This window comes from Sminthopsis crassicaudata, chromosome 4 (genome assembly GCF_048593235.1).
Source record: "Sminthopsis crassicaudata isolate SCR6 chromosome 4, ASM4859323v1, whole genome shotgun sequence".
Lineage (NCBI taxonomy): Eukaryota > Metazoa > Chordata > Mammalia > Dasyuromorphia > Dasyuridae > Sminthopsis > Sminthopsis crassicaudata.
Genome location: NC_133620.1, coordinates 347117159 through 347142620, shown reverse-complemented (window position 1 = coordinate 347142620; position 25462 = coordinate 347117159). Strand labels below are relative to the sequence as shown.

Genomic DNA, 25462 nt, shown 5'->3' with positions numbered 1-25462 from the left:
CAGCCCATGACGGGCCATAAGAGGGCCCTTGAAATAATTTGTTAAGGCAATAGCAAATGATGATGAGCTGAAAGTTAAGTACAACAACCTCCCACTGGTTGAATTCTATAAGTTGATCATTTTGTATGGCTCAAGAATGATGGCCAAATGGCTCTAGGCAGAAAAAAAGGTTCCCCACCCCTGCTTTTAGAGGTTATTTAGAAACTATTTCTACCTCTTTGTACCCAGCTCCTAATTGAATTCCACTAACTTCAGTGGCTGCCAAACTTAAAGCTGGGAAATTTAGGGAAGTATAGAGAAAACTCGTGGGTCTGGCATTTAGATAAATTTAGATGCAATCTTCTGGATCTCAGAGAATTGTGACACGTGTGACATATTATTCATAAAATAATACCAGTGCTTAGAGATTGAAAACACTCATATGCTTGTTGTGCATTCCTTCCCTCCCACCTCCTGAAAATGTAAGGAAATCTCAAGATGGTTGGAGAGCAAGAGTAAGCCTGGAGTTGTGGACCTGTCCAGCTAAACTGTGAAGTGGATAAAATTCTGGACTTGGAGTCAAGAAGACTTAAATTTAAATCCAGCTTCATTAGGTCTGTTGGGCAAGTCACTTAGTCACTGTTTGCCTTAGTTTCTTCATCTGTAAAATGGAATAATAATAGCACCTACTTCCCAAGGATGCTGTAAGGATAAAAGGGATATTTGCATACCTTAAAGCACTATATGGATACAAGTTATAATTATTATTTGTTGTTATTATTCTTGAGTTCTTGGGATGCCTATGTCTGGAAGTGGTCACAGGTGTCTGGCATTCTTCAATAAGTTGTAAGAATTAAGAATGTTGATGTATCTGTGAAATGGACAGACTAAATTGTGTTTGCAACAAACTCTTGAGGCACGATTATTCTCCCTATTTTTAAAGAAAATCTGAGGGTCTGAGGAGAATAACTGACAAATAATAGGATTTGAAATTAGATTTCTTCTGACTCCATCCCACACCTACATCTTGACATACTATACACATGGTGCTCACCTCTGAGTGGAGTTAGCCTTATTTGAGACGGTTCAGAGCCATTTTGTGTGTTTGTTTATCTGGGAGTAGTCTGGCTCAGATCAGGAGAGGAGGTGAGGTGACTGTGTCAACTGGGCAGATGCAAGGATGATCTCTTGGAGTATGATCTCAAGGCTCAGACTCCCACCCCGTACCCTTCCAACCTCCCTTTCCTAGGATAAGGACGAACAGGGCTGGGATTCCCTTAGACCCTCTCAGTCTGGGAGGTGGGTGACAGGGGGCTCAGTCTAATAACTGTAGCTCTATCTCTCTGTTGACAGACTTCCACTTTATCAGGGAAGGAAGGGATGGAAAGAAAAGTGTGGGAGGGGGCAGGAGGGGAGAAAGTTGAATATATCAAGGCATCTTTTAGGGAAAGGAAGCCCTTTTAGCTGTCTGTTCTTCTCGGGTCTGGGCATAGGCCTAGGCCCAAATTCTCGGCTCTTCAGGAGAGGCAGAGCTGCTGTTGTCACAGAAGAATGCTGCCTGTCTCCGGGCTGCCATTTTCTCTGTCCTGTGTATTTCCCCTCCCCCCCCTTCATCCCTATTTCAGTGTTTGCAATGGAAGAAGCCAACCCCCACCCCAGGACTTGTCTCAGCAATGGCCCTGAAAGCAGCAGAAGAGCGGACTGGATTGGATCTGGCTTCACTGAAGACCTCCAAGGGGGATGGAACCCAGTGGGACTGGGGTCAGGTTTCCGGTGGGTGATTCAAGAGAGAGACAAAGAACAGGGTCTTGACTCCCCTCCCTTCCCCCTTCCTCCTCCTTCCCATTTAGGAGCATGGCTTTTTGCTCTGGGGCTAGCTTATCAGAGAAAGGCTGAACAAATGCCCCAACAGTAATGAGGAGGGGGAGCATCTTACTCAGCATCCTCCTTTTCCTGGTATCTCAGAGTCCCTTCCCCCCCTTCTCTCTCCTGAGCTCATGCTTCACAATAAAAAGGAGATGTAGTGAACAAGACATCAAGAGATGACATACTCATTTCTTCCTGGGCTAAGTGAGAAAGGCTAGACCTGTGTGTGTGTTGGGGGGGGTTGTTGAGCTTGGAGAGTATAAGACGGACTGACGCCTGCCTCCCCCAACCCCCAATCTATCCCAGCTGCTCAAACCTTCTCAATTCCCCCCGAGGGTGTGACCCCTCTCCTCCTTCTCCCCCTCAGCTGCTGTGCCCTTCCCTCTTCAGCTGCTATCATAGCCCCTCCTAGTCAGTCTGCTTGGCACCTTCTGCCCCCACAAGTTTCTGGAACCCCATTGCTCTGTGCCCCTGCTTTGAAAGCTTTTTATCCATGCTTCCCCTCTTCATGCACACACCTGCTACAGCCTTCCTTTCCTATAAAGGGTGGAGTGATGAGACAATCAGACCAGCTGTTATTTATTCCCCACCCTTCTATACACCCCAACAGAATCCAGGACTTGAGGGGGTCATTTCACCCATTTCCTTGGCTCCAGGCTTGATCCCATCTGACTAATTTTAAATAGATTAGAATCATTTCTTCTGTTTCCTAACTTAGAATTTCCACCTAAAGAGAAACACTAGTGTCATATCCCAGGTGAAATATCTTCAGGTGAAATATAACCTAGTGAATAGACCTGAGTTCAGTGCCTGACTCAGATAACTTAATAGTTATATAATCTATATATAATAGTTATATACTCTGTAATATAATATATCTATATATAATAGTTATTTATATATATATGTCTGTGCAGATCAATTAAACTCTCTGCCTTAATTCCCTCATTTGTAATTATTTCTTGTTTTTAAGTCTTTTGGGACTAGTGATCTTTGAAGGAGACTTAAGAGCATCTTCTTGGGTGTCAGATTTGTAGGGAATATTTTGAGGCCAGTAGTAACTTATAGCAATGATGTGGCTCCCTTCTTCCCCCCAATCAGAATAAGAATTGTTTTATAACTCAAAGAATCCTTTCTGTAGTGTTATTAAAGAAATTTCTTTTGATATCAGTTTCTCCTACATGCTTCGAGATGAGGATCACAAAGTCCTATATATTCTCTGAGTATATATTCAGCTGTAGAGGATAAACCTGTCCCCTCTATTACTCATCCATTTGTACATCATACTTCACTTCAATATTTCTCTTCTTCCAAATTTCTGTTTCTGCTTCTTAATTGCCTGATTGGAAAGATTAGATTTTCTTAATAAAATAGAGAGCAACATTAGTTTATTTAAAGTTTTATTGCCTCCCCCAGGTAAGAGTACCCTGCTCAGTGTTCCAGAATACCCAGGAAGATGTATCCCCAAGGGTCCATATGTGAATTATCTCAGATGGGCTGCACTGCTCAAATATTATCTTCCATTTCCCTGACAAGTTTGTTCTGATTGTTTTTCTTTAATACCTCTCTTCCCCCATTTCCTTTCCCTTCCCATTTTCAATTTCTTTAAAAAACAAACTTTTTTTTTAAACTGAGCTTTAAAATTTTCATTTATTTATTTATTTTAACATGGTTATCCCTTAACCAATCAACCCACATATCCAATACTCTTCTGGCTCTTTTTTTAGTCGGATTGACTTTGATGCAGTATGGCTTAGTGGAAAGAGATGGATTTGTAGCCAAGAAGACCTAAGTTTGAATCCTATCTTTGCTACTCAGCAAATTACAACCTCTTTGAGCTTCAGTTTCCTCTTCTGTAAAATGAAAGGGTTGGACTAAATGTTCTTGAAGTTCTTTTCTAGGTCTAAATTTGCCCTATATTTTGAAAAGACAGCTGTGGTTAGGAAGCACTGCTTTGCCGCTGCTTTAATTCAGAGCCGAAAGGAAAGGGATATGATGGCACACTGGGCAAGGCGACAAGACTAGAATCAGTGGAGACCCTGGGCTTCTCAAGGATTCCTTAGGAGATACCAGAATATCTATCCTTCAAATCATGTGTTATCAGTTGGCCAAAAAGTGTAGTTTCCTGGGAGCCCATCTATCAGTCTGTTTCTTTTTCAGATGAATGGCTTGAGGAACAAAGCCTTGACTGTTTTCAATTTACCACAAAAGTTTTGTTACTCTGTATATGGCCACTTAGCACCTTGCTACTTCCAAGAGTTCTCAGTTTCACACCATTAACCCTTTGGTTTCTTCCCTAATTTAGAAAAGTCTTTCAAAAATTGATGCCTTTGAAAAAAAAAGAAAGCTTCAACCTGGACTGTACACCTTTATCTCCATGGTCAACTGATTGGTCAACAAGCATTTATTTAATGCCTGCTATATCCTAGACCTTGTAGTAAGCCTTGGGGAAACAGGCACAAAAACCAAACAATTGTTGTCTTGTAGGAGCTTATGTTTTAATTGGAGTTTTATTTATATATACATATATATATATATGCATATATATGTATACATACATATATATGTGTGTGTATATATATATACATATATATATATATTTATGCAATATGGACAAAGTGAATATAAGGCACTTCAGAAAGGAAAGGCTTCATGTAGAAGGTAGGGTTTGAGCTGAGTATTTAATGCAAATTTATGGAGATAGATGGAATGGCTTATGTGGGAAGCAGCAAGGAGGCTAGCATTCCAGTAATAGCATAATCGTCATCACCATTATCATCGACATAGCTAGTGATACTTTATGGTTTGCAAAGCAGTTTACAAAATTAGCTTTTTTTATGCCCAAAATAACCTTGGGAAGTAAGTGCTATTATTATGGATATTGAATGATTTTGATATTGAACCCAAGGCAGAGCAATTTAAGTGACTTAAGCAGGATTCTACAACTAGCAATAATTTTTGGAGACAGAATTTGAATCTGAGTCTTCCTAGCTCCAAGTCCTGTTATCATGATTAGGTTTATGCTTAGGAAAATCACTTTAGTGACTATGTGGAAGATGAATGGGAAAGGAGAGAGTTTTGAGGTAATGTAAAAACATTGGTAATACATTATTTTTTGTTTTCTAAAATATGTATAATGAAAGCCAGGGTGCTTTAGTAGAGTCAAAGAACTTGTTGGCATTGAATGGTACTACTATGTGATTTGGGACAAGTGTATTAATTTTTCTGAGCTCCTAGTTTCCAAACCTGTAAATTCAATGCTTCTTATAGTTTTAAATCCTACGATTAATCAGTAAATCAGGGAGATTAGTCCCATCTGACATTATTGTATTCTAAGAGATTTCTTGTGTTCATTCACTTTGCTTTTCAAAAGGAAGATATTTTAGTAGAGAGAATACTTGGTCTGGGAATTAGGCTGGGTTCTGTTTCTAACTATTTGTATGGCTTTAAATGGGCTGCTTTCTGAACCTCAGTCTTCTTCTGTATAACCATTTGAAAATGATGCCTTAAGACCCCTTATATGTCCCTAGATTCTGGGAAGAATGAAAACTTCCATTCCAATTAAGGCACTTTCCTGAATGCCTGATAAATAACCAAATGTCATCTCATCTTCCCTATTCTTGGGCACTATTTATGTCTTAATTTATTTTAAAAATGTTTTATTGATATCTTTTTATATATCACATATACTTCTCCAATATATTCCTCTCTCCTCCTCCCAGAGAGCTATCTAGAGCTGTCCCTTATGACAAAGAATAAAAAAGGGGAAATATAGCTCTGTAAAACTAAACAACCTGTTGAAAAAGCCTGACATTATTATATACAGTGTATCACACTTAAATTTCCCTTTCCCTGTAAATAATGGGGAGTGATGGGTGGGAAGTCATATCTTTTCATTTATATTGATCATACTATCATTTTTCTGCTTAGGATTTCTTGACTTTGCAAGTTCATGTAAGTCTTTCTCTGTATTCACCATGGTCATTGTTTCTTATAACATGTAATATTCAATTGTTACTTAATAATCTATCACACTTCTAATTGCTAGCATAATATGCTAGTAGCAATGGATAGCCTTTTAGTAATAGATAGGTAAGTCTTGACTTTGTTTCCACTTCTGCTATTACAAAAAAGTGCTACTGGAAAAAATATATACATTTGATATGTATTCATATCCTTAATTTAAACAAATCCATTTCCAACTGAAACCTGTTGGATGAAAGATTAGTAGAACTGTGGTATCAAGTGATATGTGTGTGAGTGCTGGTAGGATCATAGTCTTGGAACTAGAAGAGATTTTACCATTAGTCCACCATGGGAGGGATGAAGAACTAGTCTGAGAGGCAAAGTTATGTGGCCATGATCTTAAAGGTCCCAAGTGGCACCAAACCTAAACCCAGGTTTGATCATTTTTTGACTCCCAGTTCAATTTTCTTTTCATGTTCCCATGCTCCTTCTAAGCTAATCTATGTAGCAGACCTAATCAAGGAATTTTAGAATTCTAAAGACCGAGGAACAATGTGATATATATATATAGTCAATAGAATGCTAGATTTGGAATAGGAAGACCTAGGTTCCAGTCCTGTCTCTAAGACTGACCACAGGCAAGTCACTTAGCCTTGCTTAGCATTTGAGGCTACAGTACCTCAAATTAGTAACCTTTCAGGGCTGTTGATTGAATGAGACTTGTGTATATATAGAAAATACTGTGCAAGCATTAAAGTGCTATATATGTCTGTTTCTTTTCTGTTCTCCCTCTTGTCTGGTCCCTTGTCTACAAGTCAACCCTAGCTTTGAATGCACCGTTGACTCAGCATCACTGCTTTTGCTGAAGGGAACATTAGAAGTCTAGTCCTTGGAATTTACAAATAAAGAAACCACAGTCCAGAGACATGAGGAGTTTGGCCCAAGGAAATATATACTTAGGGGATGTGGGACAAGAAGAGCTTGGGAATTACGTAAAAAAGGTCCAGAGTCCCAGGTAGCTTATAGTTCAAGTAACTCTTGACTTCCCATCTCTGTAACCAGTATCATTATACACATAATGACTTTGCATGTAGATGTTTATATAACTATGTGCATAGGCTGTCCCCCACATATTTCCTAATCTTCTTTCCCAACTTGCAGCATCCTCCATAGGGCAGCTTCTTCTCTACCCTCTCTATGTCCCTTCCCGGCTACCTGGCATCCAGCCTCCTGTAGTGTCTTCAGTCCCTGAGCTTGCCTGCCCTGCCTTTCTGCTTCTTGATACAATTTGGGCAGGGAGCCCTGGGCATCAAGCCAGCTCCACCTCCCTTTTCCTCCCCTCCCCTCCTTCCACCAGGCCCCACCTCTTGTCTGAGTTGCTGCCATCCCTGTAGTGTGCCAGTTACACCCCCTTCAGAGAGGGTTTTCCCAGATGATCTGACTCTGACTATCACTCTCTGCCCTGAGCCAAGGTCCAGAGATTTCCCCCCTATACTTTTGTACCATAAAGGGGAAAAGCAAAACAAAACAATGACACAATTACTAAAAAAAAAAAAGAAGAAGAAGTTAAGATTGGAAATCATCTGCTCCTTTTCTTTATCACCTGCTTGATAGGAGAGGGAATGAGCTTTAGTGGAAAGAGAACTAGCTTTCAGGGACACCTGAGTTCCTTTCTATGGTCTGTTACTAACTGGCTCTCTTGTGACTTAAGGAAAGTCACTTTTTCTGTTTCCTCACCTGGAACCCATCATTATAAAATTCCTTGTTGCCTCTAAAAATGTCTATTTCATTGTTTATATAACTGAGAATAGGTTGGATGATATTCCTAAAAGTGGAGGAATTAGTAGAACTTTCCAGAGGATTATAAGACATAACCCAGTGGGTAAACTCTTCAGATGGCCACCTCAGTCTCAGATTTCTAACCAGTCATCTGGTGTTCAGCTGTATTGCAGAGTACTGGATTTGAAGGCAGACAATCTGGATTTGGACCCCAACTCTGCTGAGTCACCTTTTTGTTGGCCCCATCTGTAACTAGCAAGGAGGTTGTAGTAGATAATTTTTCAAAGTTTAAATCTATGCTTTTATGAGCTTTCCTGGAGGACCCAGAACAACAAAATTATACTTACACACTTTTTATCTCTTTTAGTAGATTACAGTAGGTAGGAGGTTTAGAGAGTTTGTTTCTACAGTTTGTGTGGGTGGAATATTAAGACTCCTTTTTCTCATATCCTAATGGTGGCTCCCTCTGAAAGACTTTCCCACAATATGTGGGCACCAGGTAGGAATTTTTTTTCCTATCAGAATACTCTATTTCTCTCTGCTCTTGAGCATTGATTAATTAAATCAGGGAAACAAATCCAACAGTCATTTATTGAATGCCTTTTAGGTATTGTAATGGCTTCGGATCCTAGAGGTGCAAAGACCAAAAAATAAAAATGAATCATCCCTCCCACCAACCAAGAGTTTCTGACCATCCATGGTGAAAATATAAGGATGCTATTGATTGTGGAGAAGCATAGTATCACTAACTGTTGACAGACATGTAGGAACTGAATTTCAGTAGTTTCTCAGTTTCCTATCACCATTTATGCATGTTGTACAGTACGTTATACTACAATATCTATATTGCACAAGAAATTTTCATCTTTTATTTTTAGAATGCAAATTTCTTTTAAAATTTAAAGTCAGATATGTGTAATGTGAATTTGTGTAAAGTGAGAATTGTCTGTATGTTCCAAACTCAGTTCTTCTTGTAAGCTTGAGATGCTTATAGTCTGCTTGAACACTGCCACAGGTATGCAGATTAGTTATTTGGAAGGGACAAAATACCAACTGGAATAACTATTAGTTCAGTTGGTAGCATAGTATGTAAGGGGGAATGAAATATAAATTGAGTCTGGAAAAGCAAGTTGGAACTGAGCTGGCTATTGTCTTAGAGCCAGAGGGGAGCCTCTGAACATTTCTGAGCCAGGAAGGACCTAATCATGTAGGCTTTGGCTGAGTAACAGTGGAGACAAAGGGGGGAGGGGTAGGATTGAGGTGGGGAGGTTAACTAAGATTTGGTAATTGATTGAATGGAAGGTGCTGAGGAAGAGGGGAATGACCTTAAGCAGACAAGCCTTAGATAGTTAAGTAAATTGGGAAGTGGTATCCTTAGAATAAATAGGAAACCTGAAGAAGCTGTGGAAGACTTGCATTTTGGACATACGAACAGTTCTTATTGTGTAAAATTCACATTGCACAAATTTGACTTTAAAGAATTCTGTGTTATTGTTCTGTAAGAAATGATCAGCAGAATGATTTTTGAGAAGCCTGGAGAGAATTACATGAACTGATGCTAAGTGAAATGAGCAGAACCAGAATTTCATCATACATGACAATGGCAAGATTATATGATGATCAATTCTGATGGATGTAGCTCTTCTCAACAATAAGACAATTCAGGCCAGTTCCAATAATTTTGTGATCATGAGAATCATCTACACCTAGAGAGAGGACTATGGGAACTGATTGTGGATCACATCATAGCATTTTCACTTCTTTTGTTGTTGTTTGATTGAATTTTATTTTCTTTCTCATTTCCCCCCCTTTTCTGATTTTTTTCTTGTGCAGTAAGGTAATTGTGTAAATATGTACTTCTACATTGGATTTATATATATTTTTTACTATGTTTAACATATATTGGATTACTTGTCATCTAGGAGGGGGTGGGGGGAAGTGGGAAAAATTGGAACACAAAGTTTTGCAAGGGTCAGTGGTGAAAAATTATCCTTGCATATGTTTTGAAAATAAAAAGTTTCAATAAAAAATTCTAAAAGAAGTTTGCATTCCAAAAAATTATGAAAATTCCTTATGCAGAGTAGATATTGTATGATAAAACATTGAATGACCTATGAAAATGGTAATGAAAAGTTGGGAAGCAGTTGTAGGTCAGTTCCCATATGTCTACCAACAACGAATGATGCTGTACCTCTCTGTGTTCAGTAGTGATTCATGGGTGATGACACATGCAATTGAAGTGGAAAGTGAAACATCTTATAAGCATAAGCCATTAGATTTGGAAATGAAAATGAAAATAATTAGAAAATATGAAGACATCATTTAGAGCACATGAACTTAGACTTTCAGAGTTGACTGTGAACACCATAATAAAGAATGCTTCCTGGACAAAGAAGCATGCAAAACACAGAGTTTGCATGAAGTCAACTTATCTATTGAAACAAAGAGAAGGTGCCATTCTTGAGATGGAGAAATAATTAACTAATAATAATTAAGAAGACCAGACTCAGAAGAATATTTCTTCAAGTTTGATGACGATTCAAGCCAAGGCCTGAAGCCTCTTTGAAGATTTGAAGGAAAAGTGCCCTGAAGGAACAAGGGTATTTACAGTAAGCGATAGTTGGTTTGCTTGATTTAAAAATCATGCAGGATTTCATAATGTGCAAATGCAAGAGGTTGCCAGTGAAGTTACTGAAGCAAAGAAGTTCCCAGGGTTCCTGAAAAAAAAAAATTAGATGACTTTCCCCTACTTGCCAGAGTAAATTTTTAATGTAGGTAAAACTGGCCTATTTTATTTAAGAAAGCCATCTTGAATCTAAAAACAGGGAAAAAGCTTCAAAAAGCTTTTGTTTGGAGGGAGTGTGTTTGGGACTTGCAAATTAAAATCTGTTCTTATACACCAATCAGATAATCCCAGAGCATTGAAAGGAATCAGCAAGGCCATGGTACTTTGTGTATTATTTTGAGAATCCTAAGAAATGGATGGGACAGCTGGCAGCACAGTGAATAGAGTACTAGGACTGGAGTTAGGAGGACTTGAATTCAAATCTGGGTTCATTAATTTTTTGCCTGTGGGACTCTATTTGCCTTAGTTTCCTCATCTGTAAAATGAGCTGGAGAAGAAAATGGCAAACCACTCCAGTATCTTTGCCAAGAAAACCATGCCAAAGGTTTTAATGGAAAAATGACTAAACACCATCAAAACAAAACAAAACACCAACAAACTTGGATAACCATCATCAGCTTCAAATGATGATTTATACATTGTTTCTTTCCTGTGTTAGAAATTTTGTAATAATAATGAATTCCTTTTAAAATTTTATTTATTTTGAATAATGCCCTTGGCTACTCTTCCCATTTGAAAGATTTTAATGAAAATGTAAAATATAGTTTATTTCCCCTTAATACTATCTCATTATTACAACCTATGGATTACAACCTATTATTTATGCACTCTATTTGCCCTAGCAATTTCAGCTTTGAATGCATATAAGGATTTGAAATTGAGAGATTTCTGGAAGTCCTACAATAATTCCCATGCAATCCAGAATATTGCTGAGACTTGGGAAGATGTAACATAACAGCCTTTGTGGATTTGACAAAGGAGAAAGTGAGTTACAGGATTGTAAAATTAGCATAAGAATTGGAGCTAGAAATGGAGGAGTTGATTGAGTTTCTTGGAGAAGAACTAGTAATGAGGATCTGATTGAGCTGCTAGCTGCAAAGACTGCAGAAGAAAGAGAAGCTTCCGAACTCAGGGTTGAACCAAAAAGGCTTGAAGTAAAAGCGTTTGAAACAGTGAAACATCTGGCAGAAGCATTTTACCATTTGAATAAAAATGCTTTTTTTCCCTAGCATTGAAAAGATGAGTCCAAATGCATCAAAAAATTTTAAAAGTTCAAAGACTAGTTGAGGATAATATTGGTTGCTATCAGGCATGAGGAACAAAAGAGAACCATTGTCCAAACATCTCTAGATAGTTTCATACAAAACAGTCAACTATTTAGTGATAAAGGCTGGGTGCAGTGGGTGGGGAAGGGGCAACATAGTGCACACTTAAATTAACTTTATGGTACAGTGCATACTTTATTATAAAATTTACCTTTGATTTCCTAATTCTGCTTATTATCATGGTACAGTGTTGAATATATCTGTTTTTTAGTACATTTTAGGACTCAAATAAAAAAAGTATTTTGCCTATACTTGTGTTATATTAGCTAAGTGAAATGAGTGACTGGGACACATTTTTGTTATGTAAAAATCACTTTATGGAGAAGTCTATGGAATGGTCCATTTTTCTTAGAGAACTGTATTGACATTGAAATGCTAGTGGATATGTAGCTTAGATGATTGATACTTGAAAGGAAGAAATAAAGAGGATTATGAAGATCTGGAAGTTATTAGATGACAGATAAAGAATGCTTAGTAAGGAAGGAGAGGGGGTGTGTCAAAAGATCCCAAAGTGTCCAAAGCACCATGGAAAGGATCAGTTGGGTGCTATTTTGGAGTAAGTAACCTGGATTTGTACCCAGATCATTGGAGTTTCTGCCTAAAATATGATGAAGTCTTATAGATCAGTAGCATTATTTTACAGTTGAAGAAATTGAAATTTGGAGTGGTAACATGCCTTATCCAAGGTCACACCATAAGTGGTTAAACTAGTACTGCTTAACTGGACAGACATATTGAAGATATGGCATATAATTTGATGATTCTGTGTTTGGAAAAAACTGAGACTTGATGGTCTGAATTTGGGTATTTGATTAGTTCTGACCTAATTGGAGACTTCATTTCTCCCTAAGGAGAAGGATGGAATGATTCTTAATTTACAATGACCCCTTTTAGGGGGTGAGTGAGAAGTAGGAGCAAGAGGAGCTTAGAAAAGTGACATTCTTTTTTAAGCATGGAGAGGGAGGGAGTTTCTAACTTCTCCAGAAATACTAGCTAGCTGTCAGGTGTGCACTCTGCCCTTTCAGGAGGCCCCATCCTGGTAAGAAAGGACAGGTGTCCTGAGCCCCTCCCCCTCCATGCATTCTAAACACCATTCTACTCCCCCCCACCCCGCCCCCCATTTTCTTACCAGCCAACTGCAACTAGAGCCTTTGATGATAAAACAAGATTATTTCAGTAAAGGCCAATTGCTTAATACCACTAAGTCGAGTATGTGATCATTCCAACCCTGAGAGATACCTTTGAACGAACGGTGGAAAAATGTGTAGCTTGCAAAGCAAGTTAATGTAAAGAAGATTTGGGGAGAATGTTTAACCTATAGTAAAGCAACATTTTTAAGCACTTTGAGACATATACATTTGTTGTACATGGGAGTTATACATGGGAGTTACCCATGTTATACAGGGAGTGAGCTTGGCAGGACCTCTCCCGTGGCAACACTTCATTGGTCTAGTTTGAGTCACTATATTTATTCAGTATAAGAGCACATAGAATATCAGAGCTAGAAGAAGTCACCTTCCTTCCTTGGAGAGTCACATTACTTAATAGATTAAACCTTACATAATCTAACACAGGGTTCTTCCATACTTGAAAGGAATACAATTGCATCTCAGGCTTTACACAATTTCAGAATAACCTTTCTTTCCAAATTGGTGATTTGTCACTGTGCTAGAAATGTGAAAGGAAAAAAGATGAAATCAGTGTTACCTGGTACACTTTCTCCTGGGTTGCCAGCTCTTGAGACTTTTTCCTTCTCTGTTCTCAATTCTGTAAGCCTCATGTCTTTTAAGCCATCCTGTTTCAGAAAAACCTTTCACTGGTTAGTACTGTGCTTGGGTTTCCCAGTTCTTACCTTCCAAAGGAAAAGGGAAGCTTCTCTACCTGCTCCTCCCCACCATATCTTTTCCCCAAATAACTGTCATTATGCATTTCTCACCCTAACTTCCTTCAGCCTGTGATTGGAGGAGCACAATGAATATGTAGAATAGATGTAGTTCAATCCCCTTCCACTCTGGGGAACATTCCAGAGCCATATATGTGACCTCTATACACAGAGAAAGGCAGCAGAATCTGGATTCAAAAGAATCTGCCCCATTACTATCACTGTGTTCTGGGGCTACAAATCATCTAATATATCTGAGGCTCTCTTTTCTAAAGCAAAGGGGAGGAGGGGGCAGCTAGGTGGTGCAATGAATAGAGCCAGCCCTGGAGTCAGGAGGAACTAAGTTCAAATTCAGCCCTAGACACTCACTAATTGTGTGACACTGGGCAAGTCATTTAATCCTGACTCCCTTCCCTCTCCAACAACAACAAACAAAGCAAACAACAGCAACAAAATACCAAACAAAATTAAGTAAAGGAGAGAAAGGGGAAGTGAAAATCCATTTATTAAGCGTCCACTATCTTCCAGGCAGTGTGATAGGGGATATATTTAAATCTTGAGGTTGAATTAGATTTACCCCAGTGGTGTCCTAGCAATTAGACATGAGTAAAAGCCAAAAAAACCAACCAAACAAACAAACAAAAAAAACCCTCTGAAGTGTAGAATTGTAGAATTCTACAAGCTCTCTCAAATACACATTTTGGTTTTTCATATTTTATTGTTTCTTTTGGTTCCTTTGTTCATTGATAATAGCCCAAAACCCCCCAAAGAAGTACACTTATAGAATTCATTGTCGTGCTAGATGGGTCAATAGTTGGATATTGACTCTCCAACCCACCCATCCTTATAGGTGATGAAACAGACCAAAAGAATGAAAATTGTGGTAATGGTAGGCGCCATAAAACTGGAATCCAGCTCTCCTGCTTGATTCCTCCCACTCCAGAGCGCTTTACCTCTGTCATCACCCACACCTGGAGTCCATCTTGAAGCCTCCTGGATTCTCTCGTGTGCCAGGTTCTAGGCACTGATTTACTTACTCATAGCCTGAGGCATCTAGCTTGGGAAGAAGCTGAAAAAAATCAAAATCTGACCATAGCCCCTAAATGTTTGTCAGCTCACACTGACTGGTTCTTAGAGCATCCCTAATATATTGTAATTGAAATAAGAGGACGTTGATAGAGCTAAGGGTTGTAATGTTGATATGCTTTTCCCTCAGTAATATTACTACAGTAGTAATATTGTTTTATTCTTTTGTAACCTTCAACTCTTTAGAGATAGAGGTTGTTTCTTACCTAACCTTCACTAATTTACTGACTCCCACAAACTGTGTGTGCCTGTGAGGTTTGCTGGCCTCCCCTTTCCATTTTTTTGTGATTTGAGGCTTTTATTTTTTGGGGAAAGGGTTTGGGTCTGGACTTTACCCTGTTTGCTGATGTTGGAGGGGAGAACTGAAAATTCATAGTGGAGATACTGAGAATGTGTTATCAGGGCTCGGTGTGTATCCAGGAGGAGTGGGAGGGGCCCTGCCTATCAGAATGGGGGAGGGGAGGGTTTGGGTTCTTTCATTGGTTGGGTCGTTCTGTTCTCCCACCACCCCCCTTCCAGGGACTGGGACATTCCTGACATTCCAGACAATCTCTATGCCATTGCTTTCAGGATGTGAATTAACATCCCAAGAAGAGATTTGATTTCACCATAGTCTTACCTCCCCATATCCACACCTTTCCATTTCTCTACCCATCCTGTTTCCCCCTCCCCCATCCTCTTTACTAACCTACCAGAAAAGAAAATCCCTAGAGGGAGTGAGGAGAGAACAAATGGATCCCTGTGTGACCTTTGACATGTTTAGACAAAGGATAACAGTTTGTGTGATTTTTGTCCCTTATTTAAATTTCTAGGGAAGCTGAAGAACTCTGAGTCCTGGCTGGGGATATTTCTGAGACCCAAATGAGACCCCATAATGGGGCCGGGTCCTGGGAGAAACAATTTAAAGAATTTGGAGTCACTGCTATTTAGGCACCTAGGTAAGCTAGGGTAGACTTACAGGAATGCTTGGAGAATCAGGATTTCTAGGTTCCAGTATTGACCCTATCTCTTAACTCTTTCATGTGATTACTGGATGAGTAGCTTTCTTTTTCTAGCCTTCAGTCTTGTAAAATGAAGTGATTGGATATATGTAATCAAAGGCACCTTCCACTACAAGCACAATTTAGCTTAGGAACAACTCAGTTCCATTTACTTAATATTTAAGTACCCTTTTGTGCAGGATACTGTGTTTGAGTTACAGGATCATAAATTAAATGATGGAAAAGACCTCAGGCATTTTGGCTCTTTAGTAAAGTTTTCATTTTCTTCATATATATATATATATATATATATATATATATATATATATATATATATATATATAATTTTTCCTCTTGAATCTATCTTTCAGGAAATGGGGTAAGGTACCTCATCATTGGTCCTCTGGAATTGTGATTTGTTACATTGGTTAGATTTGAGTCTTTCAATGTTTTTTATTTTGTTTTGTTACCATACAATGCTACCATTTGTTCTCTTGGTTCTGTTTACTATATTATGCATAATTTCACATGACTCTTACCCAGGATTCTCAGAAGTAATCCTTTCACAATAATATTTGATTACACTTATATATCATAATTTATTGAGCTATTTTCCCTTTCTAGGTCTTTGCCACTGTAGAAAGAATTGTTATGAATATTATCTGTATATAAGGGTCTTTCTCCTACTTCTCTGATCTCTGATTATCTGGAGTATTGACCTAGCCCTGTTAAAGCTGGATCAAAGATTGTCTCTCACATTTTCCAGATAAGGAAACTCCAGAAGGTTTGGATGGTGGTTATGGCTCCATTTCCTGTTAGCTGCTGTGAATTATCCAGGCTTTGGGGCTCTTCTGGACATAAAAAGCAAATTGCCTTGGGGAAATGCCAGCATTCTAGTTGTGGTGGGTTCTGTGCTGAGTCCTGGAGAGATACATGTAAGCCAGCTAAGTCCTCCTTACCCTCGACAAAGTTACATTTTCTGGGGAAAGGCAACACACAGAGAAGAATGCTTTGGACTTCATAGGGCAAACTGATTAACACAGCCTAGTCAGGGAATGGTGGTGTTGATTTGATGACCAAATTATTTTTTTTGCTTTCTTCCCCCTACAATAATAATGTAGCTTCTCCATCATTTCAGCAGTGAGCCTTCCAGAATCTTTTCCCTTCTCTTCTTTTTAATACCAAAGGCATGGGACTTCATTACTACCTTCCTTTGATGAAAGTCCAAATTGATTTTTTTTTTTTTTTTTTTTTTTTTTGGCTGAGGCAATTGGGATTAAGTAACTTGCCCAGGGTCACAGCTAGGAAGTGTTAAGTGTCTGAGACCAGATTTGAACTCAGGCACTCCTGACTTCAGGGCTGGTACTCTATTTACTTCACACTACATCATCTAACTGCCCCAGTCCAAAATATTCTGACCTTTGCTTTCACTTCTAACAGAAACTAGAGAAGATTGCCATGTTTGGAAATTGAGAGAGATAATAAATGACTTCAACAAGATCTTTTGGTTCTTGGGCCTTTAGACATTGTAGAAACAGGCATGGTTCCTGAGTTTAAGGCATTCAAAATGAAAGGACATAAAGAATCTAAAAAGTTTGTTATGCAAACATTTGATCAACTGAAGTAATTTATCCAATATATAAAGCTGGCAGCCTATGCATTCATTGCACTGATTAGTTGACTTTACCTACCCCTGTCATTAAGAAAGTTAACCTCTCTGGGACTTTGTTTCCTTGTTTCTAAAATGAAGACATCATACCATATTAAGCACATATGAGGAGCTCAGTGGAGAGAGGAAGAAGTGTGGTGAAAAACAAAACAAAACAAAAGTTTTCATTCTCTTGACATTTTGAATGTTGTTAGAGAAAAGACTAGGGTGGGAATGATGGAAAGTAGCATATTTCCAAGAGGCAGAGGGTAAGTGGGTGGCTGGGTGGGTGGGAAACATAAGCTCCATTCTTATGTCTTATTTGATTCCCTAAACCTGTAAATCTGTTATTGGTAATCTGGTCCTAGAGAAGTAGAGAGATTCCACATGGGACCTTCTTTCTTTTCTTCAATTACTCAAACCTTATAACCACAGCACTGAGATCTAAATTGAAAGGAACCTCTTGGATTTAATCCAACCACACCAATTTACAGATAGAGTTTGTGATTTGGCTAGAGTTGTACAGTGATGATTCTGGATTTGAACTCGGACTTTTAGATTCCCAACTGAGTACTTTGTACCACTACACTATGTTGTCGTTATAAAAAGTTTGGGGTAGTGACATTATTAGCCTTTGAGAAATAACTGTGAGTAGGTTAGGCTTGAGAGATGGGGATTAAGGTTGTGTAGTGGTATCCATGGTATGTCTGTGGTTATTGTGGTTATTAGAAATGGCAATGCCATAGCAGTAATTGGAAAGAACAAAAAGATGGAACTGAAAGATATAATTATAAAGACCAAGCTTGGCTGGCCCACAAAAAAAAAAAAAAAAAAAAAAAAAAAAAAAAAAAGTTGGAAAAAGGCAACACCGATCTCTGACTTCCAGAGGTGGGAAACTAGGGGATGAACAATATTAAATATACTGTTGGACATTTTTGATGTTAGTTGGTTTGATTCACTTTTATTTTTTGTTTGCTTTTTATAATTTGGCTCAATTTCCTACTAAGTAGGGAGAAAAGGAGATAATTTTTAAATGAAGTTGATGTTGAAGCAAAAGGCAGGAAAAATTTTAATGGCAGTGCCATTGGTTATCCTGGCATCTAGATAATGGTCTGGCATGAGTGAATGACCACTTTTTCTTTCCATTTCAGGAGCCGTAAAATTCAGATCCGAAATATTCCACCCCAGCTTCGATGGGAGGTAAGTGCCCTTGGGGGGGGGGGAATCCTCAAAATGAGGAGGAGGAAGAGCAGCTGCTTTATTGAGAAGACAGATTTCTGGGAAATATATAGAAAGAAAGCACGTGCCATTCAAAAACTGTAGATTTGAATAGGGACAATATTCCCAGCAGCTACTTCATAGGTGGGGAGAAGGATAATTGGAGGTGGGGAAAGAAGGTTTCTCATTATAGAACCTGAAGCAAATTCTGAGCCTCTTCCTCACAATAGGATTCAGTCTTCATCATCAATGTCATCATCTTGTTTACTGTTATTTAATATAGTACCTACTGTGTGCTAGGTACTGTGCTAAGTACTATATACACTTTATCTTCACAACAACCTTGGGAAATAGGCGCCATTATTGTAAAGTAGAGATCTACTTTACAATTAATAAATTAAGGCAAAAAGAGATTACACAAACTACTAAGTGCCTGAGGCTAGATTACATCTCAGCTTTTCCCAACTTTGGCTCAGGGCTCTATCCACTGAACCACCTAACTCCTCCTTAATTACCTTCTGACTCTCCTAGTGGTGAGAGGGTTGCAGATGACCTAGTAAGCTTATGAAGGGAAGATCACACCTGAGAGCATTGAAAGTGGCAGAAAATTGGCCAGGGGAGTAAACTCTCCAGACCTGATCACCACCAAAACTTATCTTTTCATAACCATCACTCTGTATTCCCTTGATTGTAAAGTAAGTAGCTTTCTCTGAGGCAGTGTACACATCATTTGATAGTGTAGGCTTGCTCATTTCTTCCTCATATGCCCTGAAGCTCCCTCTTGGCATTAAATCATAGATTTGGAATTGGAAGTGACTTTAAAAGTCATCTGGTTCAACCAGTATCTAATAAGTGTATTCCCTTAATCTGAATCTCCATTGTTATTGGGAGAGAGAGTCCTGTACTAGCTTGTGGTGCAAATTCAGATGAAAGAAAGATGCCATTTCCTACCTTCACGCAGTTTCCAGTCATAGATTTTGCCAGCAACCATGAAATAGGATTCATATGCCAGAGATATATGTGTTGCTTTTTTGCAAAAGTATTTCCAGCTGGGATGAGTCATACATACAAATATGGCCAGAAAGCTTTGTCAAATCATGTGTCTCCACATTTTTTGGAGGCGATACAGGTCGGAAAACCACCAGTTTTCATCACAGCTTTGCTCTCTAGGGACTAAAACAAGAATGGGATGACTTCTCTCCAACTGGTTAGGCCCGTCACCTAGGCCAGTGGGTAGACTATAATATCCAGATGTTCTTTTTTTGTCCCCCCCCCTTCCTGCTTATTTTTGCCCTCACTGTCAAAAGGTTATGGACTCAGAGGCAGCTGTGGGTAGAGCACTGGAATAGGAAATCAAATTTAGCCTCAAACACTTATTAGTTGTGTGACCCTGAGTACTCACTCATTTACTTCTGACTCAGTATCCTCTTATGTAAAATAAGCATAAAAATAGCACCTTGCAACAGAGTTGTTGTGAGGATCAATAAGATAATAATTGTAGAGGGCTAGAATAGTGTCTGACACATAGTAGCCTCTATATAAATTATTATCATTATCATTATTATTCCCAATCCTCCTCCCATGCCCACTGTAGTTCAAGATTCTCTGAATATTTTTCAGTGCTCTCTGGGATACTTCTTACCCTTAAGTAAGAGCAGGGGCTTTCAGAAATGTAGAGCCTCATGGAGAATGCAAGCATTGTGAGGATAATGACTGTTTAGTTTTTGTCTTTGTATCTCTTACCAGTGCCTGGCACAGTGCTTAGCACAAAGTAGGGTCTTAAATATTTGTTCAGTTAATTGAAATGAAGAATGTAGAAGACTGAGATGGTAAGAACCATGGACCTTTTCTGTGCTTTTACAGGTGTTGGACAGCCTGCTGGCTCAGTATGGCACAGTGGAGAGTTGCGAACAAGGTAAGAGACTGAGACAAAAAAGGACTGTGGGACTTAGAGGGGCTGAGAAATCAGCTGGTCCTTCAGTGCCCACAAGAATATTTGTATCTCACTAAAAAGATCCTTTTGAAAGTTGATGAAAACAGGAACAAGAAACTCAGGTTGAGTGAGAAGTGACTTGGAAACAAGTTTAGGTCCTGCCATGAAGCTTATTAGGAGACCTTGGGAAAGTCATTTCTTTCTGACCTTCATTCTCTAGTATAAAATGAGGGAATTAGATTACAACAGAACTCTTTTGGCAGTCTGCTTTATGAATCTTCTCACAGAGTAAGGCTTTTAAATGCACAAAATAAAATATGAATAGAATTGCAAAGGCAACCAATTATTTTGAAATAGAGTGAAATATTTTTTAATAAGTCCCCCAAGCCCAGGTAAAGTTAACCCTAATTGGATGTCTCTGAAATTCTTTTCCTTTCTTTGGTTTCTACAAAGAGTGTTCTTTTTTTTTTTTTTATTCTATTTTTAATTCACGAAATAAAACAAGTTTTTTGATAACATAGTAGAATAACAAATTTAAAAACATATACAATTATCATGTAAATTTATTTTTCCTTTTTTCCCTGTCCACTCTAGAGATGGCTACCATTAGACATATATATGTACATATGCATATATTTATATATAGATATATATGTACATATATGCAAAATCATAGTATACATGCTTTTATTTATCAGTACTTTCTCCAGATGCAGATAGCTTCTTCCTTCATAAGCACTTTGTAATTAATTTGAGTATTTATAAGAGTAAAAAATGACTTATTCTTTCAAAGTTGTTATTTTATTAAAGAGATTTTTATTTTCAAAACATATGCATAGGTAATTTTCAATCTTGCAAAATCTTGTTCCAATTTTTTCCCTCCCTTTCCCCTTCCTCCTTCTCTCTCCCCTAGAAGGCAAGTAGTCCAATATATGTTAAACATGTGCAATTCTTATGAAGTGTTCGAATGAATATTATGTGAATTTCAGACACGTAAAGCAAAGAAGTGTGGGGTGTTTATTTGCTCTTTGATGTTGCTAAACATGTGGCCAGTTTGGGTCACTATATTTCCATTAAAAAACAAAAACAAAAACAAAAAGTTTTGTACAAAACTGGGGAGCTTTCCAGAGACTGATGACCCAAATATGAGAAATAAATGTAATGAAAGTTGATGGGAGAAAAGAACAACATATACATCTCTGGTATATGCATCCTATTTCAGTGTCCTTGACATAATTTATAACTGGAAACTGCCTGAAAGTAGGAACTGCCATCAGGTGATTTAATTAAAATATAAGCTAGTTTATTATATTCAAATATCTTCACATATGTGAGAGATTACTAGATTGTAAACTCCCTGAGAACAAGGACTGTTATCTTATTTACTTATAGCCACCAAAACCCATTAATCTTTATGGAATTGTGCATTTATGTGGAGAAGGATATCATAGAATCACAGAATTTAAAAGTTGGAAATTATCTCAGTGGCCATCTAGTTCCACCTACATGTGAAAAGTCTCCCCTCTGTAATGTGCCTGAGAAATGGTTTTCTAATCTCTGCCCAAAGATTCCCCCAAAGAGGGGAACTTGCAGGGTTTTAGAACTTCAGTTTTTTCCTCTTTATCAAAAAAGATTAGTCTTGGGATGCCAAAAATTTTTTTTCTTTTCAATTCTATGGTCCTAAGTTAGATATTGTCAAAGAAAGAAGACACTAGAATGGGTACCTTCTTTATAAGTAAGATCCTTAAAGATCTAATTGAAGAGAATAGGCAGTCCTATTAGACCTAAGAGACCTGCCCAGCATAGGTCATACATTCCACTTGCTTGAAAGCAGGGGGTGGACCAGATGCTGTCTGAAGCTCTCTTCCTGCAACTAAGCCTTTATCATAAATACCAGGATGAAACTCACATCATAGAATAATCATGCTGCCCAACATTGTTCACAGCCTGTACTAACAAATCACTTTGGGCTTGACTAGACAAGCAGGGTTAAGCAGGTGACTTGAAGAGCCTGCAATGAGTTTCACTAGGAGAGTTTGAGATTTCTAACTGTAGTTGGCACTGGAGTTGGTCTGCCTGTTTTTGTGGGTAAGAATGGATTATTTACATTTTAAAATAGAATAAAAGGTTTTTTTTTAAGTTAAAAAAACATTTTTTGCATTCTGGGCTGTACAAAAACGGGGAGTAGGCTGGCCAAGGCCTATAGTTTGCCCGCCCTCTATTTGGATACCTCCCAGGAACTCAGGTCTCTTTTTTTAATCAAATGAGTTTCATGTTCCTTTCTACATAGGTGGGGTCATTCAGTATTTCAGGATATGAGATAGAATAAATTTTGAAGATTTGGTTCGAGAGGATTAGATTCTTTCCAAGGTTTTTCCTTAATATTTCCACACCTGATGGATATATCACTTAATCTGCCTACAATGATGAAATTAGAAAGAAAACTGAAAAAGAAAAACTGGGCAGAATGTATTTGTACATATATTTCTTGGAAACGATGGGTTTGGTGGCATTAACAGTTGTAACTTTGGCCAGTTAGCTTTCACTTTGGGAAGCTTTTGTGATATAGTTCTGTCTCTCTTAAAAAGAATTATGGGATTTTTTTAAGCTTTGGGAAGGGAGTGGAGGTGGGGAAAAAGTGACTCCCTAGCTCTGAATCTGGCTTATATTTTCTCCTCTAGTGAACACCGAGAGCGAGACTGCAGTGGTGAATGTTACCTATTCCAACCGGGAGCAGACCAGGCAGTGAGTTAGCTGGGAGATGCACAATACTGAGGGAGGCTTGGAGGTTGGGGATACATTAAAGAGAACCATATTGACTTGTGTATTTTGTGTCTCAGTGGGTTGGTATGTGAGGAGAGTGTTTTGAAAATCTTAAAAGAATTGTACAAATATGTGTAATAATGGTAATATATTATCATATGAATCACTGGCCTCTTGAGAGTGACCCCAGTTTTCTTTGCTTTTTTAGTTTAAGTAATATTTTCCCTCAATTATATGTAAAAACATTTTTAACATTGAGTTCCAAATTCTATCTGTTCTTCCCTCCCCTGCTCTTCCCTAAGCTTAAATAATCTGATATAGATTATACATGTGCAATCATATAAGACATTTCCATATTAGTAATTTTGTGCAAGAAAACTCAAAAAAGAAAGTGAAAAATAGTATGCATGAATCCATTTGCAGAAATCATCAATTTTTTTCTGGGGAGGCAGATAGGATTTTTCATCATGAATCCTTTGGAATGGTTTTGAATCATTGTATTATTGAGAATAGTTAAGTCATTCACAGGTCTTCATACAATATTGTTACTGTGTACAGATTTTTTCTTGGTTCTGCTCATTTCACTTTGCATCAGTTCATGTAAGTTTCTGCAGGTTTTTTCCTGAAATCATCCTGTTTGTTATTTCTTTTAGTATAATATCTTATTTTAATCATATACTACAATTTCCAATTCCTAGCTACCATAAAAAGAACTACTATAAATATTTCATACAAATAGCTTCTTCTCTACTTCAACTCCTTTCCCTTCCTGCTTTTAAGTCTCTTTGGGATATAGACCTAGTAGAGTTATAACTGAATCAAAGAGTTATATACACAGCTTATGCCTTTTAACATAGTTTCAAATTGCTCTCCAGAATGGTTGGATCAGTTCACAACTACATCAACAATGCATTAGTGTCCCAGTTTTCCCACATCCCCTCTAATGTTTATTGTTCTTCTTTTTTTTTTGCCATTAGCCAGCCTGATGGGTGGGAGATTGATTTCAGTTTTCCAGCTGAAGTAGAGATAAAGCAAGGGATTGAAACCTCTCATGGTTAATTGATAGGAATCTGCTTTAAAAACTAACTGGTCTCTGGAATTCAGCCTGGCTGCTAAATAGTCCACCCCAAAGGTTGTTTGCTGGGTCAATGGCTCCATCTGTTGGTTGAAAGAAGGACTTGCCTCCTCTCCTTGGGAAAAGCCAGCATTCCCAGAGGTCACAGGCATTTTACTAAGTAGGGTTGATCTTTTTTTTTATAAAACAATATCTTTTCTTTTAGGAAGCCCAGCATTATAATATCTCTGTAGTAGAATGATTGCTGTCATTAAAGGCATCGCTTCCAGTTCAACTTTGGGGGGATGGAGGAGGGGAGGGGAAGAGGTTTGTCTTTTTTTAAAACTTTAAATCTCTGAAATTTAGAATCTCTAGCAGTGGCTCAGTTGCATTCCTCATATTCAATAGTTTTGCTCTCTCTTTACCATTTCCTTCTTTATATGTCTTGATGGCTTTCTGGCTCACACAAGAGCAAGACAAGGTATTCTTTTCCCCCTTTCTTCATGTTCTTACTAAGAGATACATTGTACATAAGTCTCCCTACCTTGTAACTAAAATAGCTAAACCAGTCTGTAGTATCTTTGCCTTATCCTACAGATTTACCAAATGTTACAAGCTAATTTTTAAAATTTTAATTTTATTTTATAATTATAACTTTTTTTTGACAGTACATATGCCTGGATAATTCTTTACAACATTATCCCTTGCACTCATTTCTGTTCCAGTTTTTCCCCTCCTTCTCTCCATCCATTCCCCTAGATGGCAGGCAGTCTTATACATGTTAAATATGTTACAGTATATCCTAGATACAGTAAATGCGTGTAGAACCTAATTACTTATTACAAGCTATTCTTAAACATTTTCATTATACTTGTCTTAGGAGTCCTTTCTCCTGTTTGACTCTGACCTTCAAAACTCATGGCCCCTAAGAAATCTTCCTTGAAAAATCTTAACTGATCACTCCTTTGCTCCCTGTCCCCCTTCAGTATATGTAATACTTACTCCAAAATAATGCCAAATTGTTAGTTTGTACTGATTAAAATTGCTTAATTAGTGTTCCATCTCAGGTTTATCAAATGGCCTTTCTCTTTTATATTCCCTATTTTTAGTATCTTGTCTCTTTTTGGACTTTGCTAGGGAGGGATGTGGGAACTGTGTTTACTTGTGGCTTGTGTTTACTTTCCAGTAATTACTATGCTACTAATTAGAACTCTGAGCCCTTGTTATCTCAGCTTTTGCTGAGCACATTGTAATAATTTAACAAATTTTTATTGTTTAAGTAAACGATTGGAGATGATCTAGATCTTTTTCAAGTGTAAAATTCTCTTGGTGTTCTCTGAGCATAGCTGAACTCTAA

At 38.0% G+C, this 25462-nt stretch overlaps 1 protein-coding gene across 1 annotated transcript in view; it reads left to right on the top strand.

Moving 5' to 3' along the window:
* Positions 1 to 25462, top strand: part of IGF2BP1 (insulin like growth factor 2 mRNA binding protein 1) — a 65773-nt gene that overhangs the window by 20730 nt on the left and 19581 nt on the right. The window contains exons 3-5 of the mRNA XM_074261241.1: positions 18289 to 18337; positions 20219 to 20270; positions 22970 to 23033. Of these exons, the coding sequence (XP_074117342.1) occupies positions 18289 to 18337; positions 20219 to 20270; positions 22970 to 23033 (165 nt within the window). The remainder of the gene's footprint in view (positions 1 to 18288; positions 18338 to 20218; positions 20271 to 22969; positions 23034 to 25462) is intronic.